The sequence below is a fragment of the Sphaerodactylus townsendi genome, linkage group LG06, assembly GCF_021028975.2.
Source record: "Sphaerodactylus townsendi isolate TG3544 linkage group LG06, MPM_Stown_v2.3, whole genome shotgun sequence".
NCBI lineage: Eukaryota > Metazoa > Chordata > Lepidosauria > Squamata > Sphaerodactylidae > Sphaerodactylus > Sphaerodactylus townsendi.
This window is the reverse complement of record NC_059430.1, coordinates 37,375,839-37,384,900: the sequence shown is the minus strand read 5'-3', so window position 1 is coordinate 37,384,900 and position 9,062 is coordinate 37,375,839. Positions and strand designations below refer to the sequence as shown.

Genomic DNA, 9,062 nt, shown 5'->3' with positions numbered 1-9,062 from the left:
GAACAACAGATGAGTGTGTCATACTTTTAGTTATTCAGCTGTGATATTCAATGGGGAATGGGGGTGGGTGTACAAACTGCATCTGGAACATGCATTCAACAGAGTGGTTACAGAATGCTACAGAGTTGTGGTGCTGCACACCCCATTCATTTGGCCTTCCAAATAAATCAGTGACTACCCACGGATCTAGCCACCAGTCTTCACCACCAATCCCCACAGTGGAAATGACTTTCAAGACAGAGAACCTGAACTCCACACGTTTTGCTTGGGAAATCTTGCTTTGCCCAAGCAGGAGAATAAGGTGGGGAATAAGGTGGCAGAATCTTGGTGCTGAATATATGAACTGCATTTCAGCTTTTTCTGTTCCTCCCTGGAAATTGTTTTTGTCTTCTGTGCATACAGCAGGGGTTAGGGGGGGGGAGTGGAGGAGGGGGAGAGGTAGCTGTTAATTTTCTGCATTGTGCAGGGGTTGGACTAGATGACCTTTGGGACCTCTTCTAGTTTTCTAATTCTATGTTTCACATAAAAATGCTATGCAAACTGAACATTTACATAGCCAGAGAAAAAATGCCACGCTTTTCTCTTTGTTTGCTGGGCTGATGATCGGTTTGCAGGAAGTTTTGATCATGCATTGAGAACCAATCTTAAACGGGGCAGCAGCGGCTTCAGGGGCTGGCCACCGCATTCTTCTGCGCGTGTGAACTCACCCTGGTCACCCACGCTCTTGCACGGGATGGAGGGGGAGAGCGCCTTCAATAAGAGCGGGAATCGGAGTAGCAGGCCTTTGAAATTCATCCAGTGTTTTTCTTTACGGAGGAAAGAGTTAACGCGGCAGAAACCCAACACTCCCCGCAGATCCCAAACACAGAAAGGGGACGGGAGGGAGGGAAGGCAGAGAGGAGAGAGGCTCAGCCAGGCTCGGCACCGGAGCCGGCGGTTTGGAGCGCCTTTGCCAACAGCAAGTTATTAACGCAATGGGACTCCAGGCTGGCTCTGCTAGCAGAGGTTATCCAGTGCGCAGGGCTTGACCGGCCCGCAGAAGAGCTGCAAAGGATCCCGAAAAGCCTGGGAAACGGCGCATCTCTGCTAGGGTGAGCCCGACGGGCGACGTGGCCCAGGGGGTGGGAATGGGGCCCTCGCCACTTTTTTCCAGCCCGTCTGGAGCGCCCTGCATTTTGAAGCCTGCAAAACTCCAGCCAACCGAGGCGCAATTAATCAAACGCACATGCCTTCGCAGCTCCCCTTCCTTTCTCCTCCTCCACTTTCTGCAAAGTTAGCAAATTTTGCCTTCAAAACAGTCTGCAGACTTGCAAGCCGGGATCGGGGGGGGGGGGGGGTTGGGATTGCAAGGGCTGAAGTTAGTTCACCCCAGGACAGAAGTTAGTTCCTGTTAGAGAACCCGCAGAAACTGCCCGGAGGTAGGTACGTGCACTGACTGCTGGAAGAGTAGTCCCATTCCCCGTTCAGAATAAGGGGGGGGGGGGTCCAACGTGGCAACTAATGATTTGCTCACTCAAATAATTAGACTTTTCTGTGAAAAAGAAACGTTCTAACGTGTGGGTTTTGTTTTACTTTGATTATTTTTGTCCCATTATACAGAATGCAAAACTGAGGTTCCGTTTATGCATGTGAGTGACTTTGGGGTTCTGCCTTCAAGCTACCTGGACATTGCTTGGATTGCTAAATTGCACTTCTAATTTGGTGCAAAAAAAGAGGATATTCAGTGCAGTCCTAAACAGAAGGGTGTAGCTTTTGTAGGATTGCACAGTCATTTCTGTGCAGCGCTGGTATCTGAAAGACTTAACTGCGAACAGTTAAATAAATGTTAGGGAAGAACTGGACCTTCCAAATAAATGCCCCTTAATTTGAATATTGCAGTTAGTGGTTTAATAATGGTACAGATGACTTCCATGAAGATCTACAAGGTTTTTTGTGTTTGTAGCTGTTTCAGGGGTATCCTGAGGGTATGTGTCCTGGTGCCATTTTCTAAACTGAGTCATCCATGTGACCCACTGCCAAATGAACCAGGGCCTAACTAAACAAGGTACTGGAGATCTTCAGAGGATTTTTAAAAGGCAAACTTGTCTTTTTCTTTCCAGGCACAGAGATTGGGGCAAGGCATCATTTTCACTTGGCAAAAGTACATGGAAGTGGATGGTTGATGGCCCCTCTCTCCTCATGCAGTGACTTGAAATATGCTGGGGTGATTTCATCACAGATTTCCCAGTGACATCTATCTAGGCTCTAAGTCTTAGGTTACACAATATGGAGTTCCATGACTTATGTCTGGGATCTCCAACCACCATTTCAGTAGGATAAACATCAGCTGCAAGTTTCCTACTGGGAAGTAGGTTTCCAAGCTCACAGAGACCCGATTCAGATTGGGAACCCAGCATGTGCCCTGCCCATGCCATTTTCACAAACCAAAATGGTCAGATGGCAACATTTGTCTCATTGCTGGGCTGTTCATGTTCTGATGAGCTACACATGCAGCCTCCCCCCAACCCCAGCCTTGATATCCAAATCTGTAGTTGAAAGGACTCTCTGTCCTGGTATGTCCCCAAAAGATTGTTCAGCCAGTGCCAACCTTCTGGTGGTCCCCAGTCCCAAGGAAGTCCAGTTGGCCTCAACCAGGGCCAGGGGGACCCAGCTTGGTGGAATGCTCTGTCTGAGGAGGTCAGGGCCCTGCAGGACCTAATGCAGTTCTGCACAGCCTGTAAAGTGGAGTTGTTCCACCAGGCATATGGTTGAGGCAGCTATGGCTAACACCCGGAGGCCTCCCTTGTCCACTGGTTCCATCTTTGACTAACTACTAGTCAGCTCTTGGCTGTCACTGTGTTAACAGTGATATTATGATCCTGACCATGGCCCTTGATATATAGGTTCCAAATTATGATGACTTAGAATTAGTCGTCACTTGATAATTTTGTATTTATTAAGTAGATGTTTGATTGCTTTAAATGTTTTATGGTTTTATAATTGTGTATGCTGCCACAAGCCCAAAAGGGGAGGAGCAGGATATTGCATTTATTATTAATAATAATGATAATAATAGGTATGTGTAGTAACCCTCCAACAGCATGTGCGACTTCAGCCTCACACATACCTCTCCTTATGGGCACAAGCTACTGTAATTGATGCTGTACCTGTTTCCTGCCAGCAGGTGGGGAAGAAATAAGCGTTTATATATCTATGGCACATATTTTGGTTACCTGGCACACACCAAAAGAAGATCATGTAGAGTGCTAATATCCAACTGCTTGTGACCTGAGGACAGCCCCCCCCCCCCCATGAGTAGATTTGTGATGTCATTGAGGTGTTTTAAGTGAAAGACAGAGAGAGATGATCTGTTTAGGTCATAATCCACTGGAAATTTTGCTGCTCAAAGATTTCTTTAAGGGAGCAGCAGTGGCGTAGTGGTTAAGAGCAGGTGCACTCTAATCCAGAGAACCGGGTTTGATTCCCTGCTCTGCCACTTGAGCTGTGGAGGTTTATCTGGGGAACCAGATTAGCCTGTGCACTCCAACACACGCCAGCTGCGTGGCCTTGGGCTAGTCACAGCTCTACGGAGCTCTCTTAGCCCCATCCACCTCACAGGTTTTTTTTGGGGGGGGGGGAGGCGGGAAGGAGATTGTAAGCCCCTTTGAGTCTCCTACAGGAGAGAAAGGGGGGTATAAATCCAAACTCTTCTTCTTCTAAGTGAATCAGAGCAGTACTTTTGTGCAGGATCTATGTTTTTCAATGGATCTTATGCAGAACTTGCTACAGGATTGGGCACAGTATTCACTTGTGTATTGGAGGAGGGTGTCATTTGGATATTCAGGGGTCATAATGTCCTGGGCTGGCTCTTAATACCATCTGCTCTACAATATTTTGGGAGGAGGGAGAAAGGGAGGGAGAACGTGTACATACAAAGTGATTAGACAGCCAGATGTAAACAAAAAATAAAATATATAAGATACATAAATCAGCAGCTGGATCCCTGTGTCAGATTGTTAGCAGAAGAGCGGTCTTGGTTCTGTAAAGTAATAGATCCTAACCATCCCCAAGTTAATAATGCTATCATTGGGAATAGAAGTTGCTAACTTGCAGGCATTTTACATATGCTCAGAAATCCCAACAGCATTATAAAGTCATTTTTTAAGCACGAACTTGGCACTGGAGCGTCTCTGTGGAAAGAATTATGTTGCTGGCTTCTGCCCACTTTTAACTCTCCTGAACTTTAAGGCTGCTTCCACACAAACATTTGGACTGCTTTGAGCCTCAGCCACAATTAAGTGTGTGTGTGTTTGTTTTAATCATCCACACAACATTGTCGTAGAACTGCCCACCTTTTGGGTTCTCCCGTACTTCACTGAGTTCTTCGACAAACCTGCCTTGATACCAATTTTCCAGGCAGATCACAGTAAAAGTAGGTTTGTCCTGACCATCAGTGCCATTTTCCCTTAGTGTTGTGCAGGTCTGTGTTGGGAAACACCTGGAGATTTGGGGGGGTGAAGCCAAAGGAGGGCAGGGTTTGGAGGGGGAAGGGACTTCAATGGTGTATAATACCATAGAATCCACCTTCTAAAGTGGCCATTTCCTCTTGATCAGGGGTGTCCAGCTCTGGCGTTTCAGATGTTCATGGACTACAATTACCATCAGCTGATGGGAATTGTAGTCCATGAACATCTGAAGCACCAGAGTTGGACACCCCTGCTCTAGATGAACTGATCTCTGTTGCCTGGAGATCAGTTTAATAGCGGATCTCCAGCCTCCACCTGGAGGGTGACAAAACTACCTAAGTATCCCTCACACCCATCATTCCCCCTCCACACACACGCTGCCCAGGAAGTGCTTTTAAAAATCAGTAGTTGCCATACTGTCATATCACTACAGTAATATAGCTAAATCCCTTGGGGGCAGGGGATGGCAGGCACAGTGGGTATCAAGGAAAGCACAAAGAATATCCTTGTGTGGATTCTCCTTTCTGCTGCAAATTCCTGTGTATTCACAGCAGCAATGAATGCACAGTATGGAATCACTATGTGGATGCAGCCTAAATGGCTGTTCAGCTGTGGAGCTTCATGGCACAGCAAACTGACCTCGGCCTAGTCCTGGTTCTCTCAGAACTTTCTCAGCCCCACCCACCTCACAAGGTGCCAGTTGTGGGGAGGGAAAGATAAGGTGGGCCACATCCTTAAAGGTAGAGAAAAGTGGGGTATAAAAACCAACTCTTCTTCTCCTGACCCATTCTCCTCCCCTCTGTTGTTGTTGCCTTGATTCTCCTTTTCCTCTCTTCCAGGTCACTATGGAAACTGTGCCAAGGCGAGTCCATTTGGCTTTCCTTGTGTTCCCATTGGTGGTCTTTGGGGCTCCCAGGGATGAGTCTGGCCCCCAACAGTTCACAGCCACCCTGAACAGCTGCAGGCGCTGCTGTGATTCACTGGATGCCCCGGGCTCCTCAGAGACCAGTCCCGGCACAAATAGCCCTCGCTCTGTACCGTATATAATACCAGAAGTCCGTCCATATATCAACCTCACCATTCTGAAAGGTAAGTGCACATTTACCCCTGCTTTCCCTTCCCTACACCCTCACCCCATTGTGGGGGCAGAAATATATAAGAGGAGAAACGTGGCTAGTCATGTGGGAGAGATCAGTGGCGCCTGAGGACGTGAGAGCTACAAAGCAGTGGCGTAGTGGTTAAGAGCAGGTGCACTCTAATCTGGAGAACTGGGTTTGATTCCCTGCTCTGACACTTGAGCTGTGGAGGCTTATCTGGTGAACCAGATCAGCTTGTGCACTCCAAAACATGCCAGCTGGGTGACCTTGGGCTAGTCGCAGTTCTTCTGAGCTCTCTCAGCCCCACCCACCTCACAGGTTTGTTGTGAGGGTGGGAAGGAGAATGTAAGCCCCTTTGGGTCTCCTTACAGGAGAGAAAGGGGGGATATAAATCCAAACTCTTCTTATTCTCTTATTCTGTCGAAGACCCTCGTGCTGCTCTCAAGCCACAGTTTGATCACCCTTATTACTCTTTCATTGGATGCTGCTTCCTCTCTTTGTGGGTGTCTCTTTCTTTGTTCTTTCTCTGGTTTCCCTGAGTTTCGCCTTCTCTATGTTTTCAAGTATTTAATCTGAGTCAGAGTTGCTGTGACTGCTGCCTGTTACCTCTGGCTTGGATCCACAGATGAAAAGTTTCTGCCCCGTGGATTAGAACTGTCTCATCTCCCCTCTCCTGCTGTAGCCAAAAATACCGCCCCTCTCCCCCCCAAATGCTGCTTCTGGAGGTCTCCAGTTCCCCAGGAGCAGCGTTTGTGGTATGATTTTGAGTGGCAGCAGGAATGCAGGAGGCAAGAAAATTACGTCCCGCGGGAGGAAATCCTTCAGTCTACGGAAACGCTTTGCTACATTCAAACCCCTGCCTTGCATTCTGCTCCCCCTCCAAACACACAGCTGGCAGCAGCGGTAGCCTTGTATCATGGCTGCCAAGCAAGCTGCTTATGCATTAAGCACACTGTGGAACCGGTTTCCAGGCCACCCAGAAGCTGCGACTCTGCCCACAGCCCTTCTCTTTCCTCTCCCCCACAGGAGACAAAGGAGATCAAGGAGAGCCTGGGATCCCTGGAAAATGGGGCAAAGAAGGACCCCCTGGTGAACGGGGAGCTCAGGGCCCGAAGGGGAACAAGGGACAGATGGGTGCCCCGGGGGATCCTTGTAAGCACCAGTATGCCGCTTTCTCCGTGGGCCGGAAGAAGGCCCTCCACAGCAGCGAGGGGTACCAGGCCCTGATCTTTGACACCGTCTTTGTGAATCTCTATAGCCACTTTGACATGTTTAAGGGCAAATTCTACTGCTACGTGGCCGGTCTCTACTTTTTCAGCCTCAATGTCCACACCTGGAATTTCAAGGAGACCTACATGCACGTCATGCGGAACAACAAGGAGGAAGTCATTCTCTACGCTCAGCCCAGCGACCGCAGCATCATGCAGAGCCAGAGCCTGATGCTGGAGCTGCAGGAGAACGACGAAATCTGGGTGCGCCTCTACAAGCGAGAGCGGGACAACGCCATCTACAGTGACGACGTGGACATTTACATCACTTTCAGTGGCTACTTGATCAAGCCCAGCCTTGAGTAACTCCTGCCGTGTCCTTCTAAGCACTTCTTCCGCTGCCCACGCACTCTCTTCACTGCCTGCATCTGCTGCAAAGCACACACACGAGAACTGGAAAGACCCGGAGAGAGAATGTGGTGCTGGGAGACGAGCCAGTGCTCCCTTTCTGGACAGAAAGCTGTCAGTCGTTCAAAGAAAACAATTCCCGATGACCTTTGTAACCCTGCTCACTTTGGAGGAGACCGTGAAGTTAAGAGTAGGGATTTTCAGGTTCCTCAAATCCTTCTCGCTATCTCAGGCCTTGCCTTGCTTGACGGTTGTTGATACACAGATGTTCTGGTGATAATGTCCTAGTCAGTAGCACACTTGTTTGTGCAAAGGTTTTAAGCAAGTTCAGTCTTTGTATAGTTTCCAAGCCGCATAATAGCCCAACAGCCCGCAAGGTGCTTCATACCAAATCTGTTTTTGCAGGACACCCCCCCCCCCCCAGTTTCCCCAGACCCTAATGGGCTGCCATACATGGCCGGTCACAGGTTGTATAGGCCTCATCTTGTCAGGTCAGATCAGAGTTGAGTGAGCCAACTCCTGTGTGGGTATGGGTAGAGGTGGGATCCAACCAGTTCTCACCACTTCTCTAGAAGTGGTTACTAATTTTTTCTGAGTGCCGAGAAGGGGTTACTAAAGCAACCTCCCTGCCCAATAGGGACTGGAGGTGCGTGTGTGCGGTGGCGCCACTGTTTGAATCCCACCACTATCGGAACCTGTTATTAAAACTTTTGGATCCCACCACCTATCCTCCATGAACTACTAACCAATTATAATTGTGTGAGGTCACTTTTAGAATTTGCTCCAGTTAACAAATACGTTAAAAAATCCACGTGGTACACTTTGCATCGCCAAAGGGGAAGAAAAGCTAGAAGGGACCTGGCGCTCATGCTCTTTCGGCTTCATGTTCTGCTACCATTGTCTTCTTTGAAACCTAGAAATTTCCTTTATGCTGTGCACTTCAAGGCCAGACATCCTGCATACACACTGTGTGTGAAATCATTGGCGCACCGTACTGCATCACTGTGAGCTGGATTGCATCCTATGTTTGAGAAACTTGGTAACTGACTAGTTCTAATGCCAATCCAACAAAAGTGTGTGCCAAGAATACAGGCAAGCGTAAGTAGAGGAGTGATGCAATCATGTGTCTCAGCCTCTGCTCAGCAAGGGAATATAGGATCATTTGCATGTGGAGAGAGGCTGTGGATCTACCCTTGATTTCGCCTTGGCCTCCCTTGAAGAAGAAGAAAAGTTTGGATTTTAGGAGACTCAAAGGGGCTTACAATCTCCTCCCCCCCCACAACAAACACCCTTTGAGGTGGGTGGGGCTGAGAGAGCTCCAAAGAACTGTGATTAACCCAAGGTCACCCAGCTGGCATGTTTTGGAGTGCACAAGCTAATCTGGTTCACCAGATAAGCCTCCACAGCTCAAATGGCAGAGTGGGGAATCAAACCCTGTTCTCCAGATTAGAGTGCACCTGCTCTTAACCACTACACCATGCTGGCTCTCCCTAACAGAAATAAGTCACATTCCAGGAAGGAGGAAACGGTGCCATCCTTTCCCATCCATCCATCCTCTTCAGCTCCATACTAGTCAAGGAAGCAGATGATTTGTGCCTGGATTTCTAGTGTGTCGTGATTTTTCAAAAGCAGCCTCCCCTAGGGAAGGGGATCTGTTTATCATTATGGTGCTGGAAAAGGCGGATTTAACTCTTATCTCCACACCATTTTTCTAATGTAAAGCCTAGCCTGGACACACATGCCTAAAAGCTGCAGTTTGCTTAACAGGGAGAAAATGACTTTAAAAAAACCCCCATCACAATATTCCCATGGCCTCACTTCATTTTTGTCTTGAGGTGGGGTTATATCCTAGACTAAATTTCCCAGTAGCGTAGAACTTTTCAGCCACCCACTGCAGGCCACAG

General features: G+C 48.3%; 1 protein-coding gene across 2 annotated transcripts; it reads left to right on the top strand.

Annotated features, from left to right (window-relative positions):
• Positions 1 to 745: 745 nt before the first annotated feature.
• Positions 746 to 8,494, top strand: C1QTNF6 (C1q and TNF related 6). 2 transcript variants are annotated; one of them, XM_048502159.1, is made up of 3 exons: positions 746 to 1,091; positions 5,285 to 5,534; positions 6,569 to 8,494. In XM_048502159.1, the coding sequence occupies exons 2-3, from the start codon at positions 5,291 to 5,293 to the stop codon at positions 7,114 to 7,116; spliced, it is 792 nt and encodes a 263-aa protein (XP_048358116.1). In that variant the 5' UTR covers positions 746 to 1,091; positions 5,285 to 5,290; the 3' UTR covers positions 7,117 to 8,494. The 2 variants fall into 2 exon arrangements, with proteins under 2 accessions (XP_048358116.1, XP_048358117.1); XM_048502160.1 differs by lacking the exon at positions 746 to 1,091 and adding an exon at positions 1,328 to 1,418.
• The last annotated feature ends 568 nt before the right edge of the window (positions 8,495 to 9,062 follow it).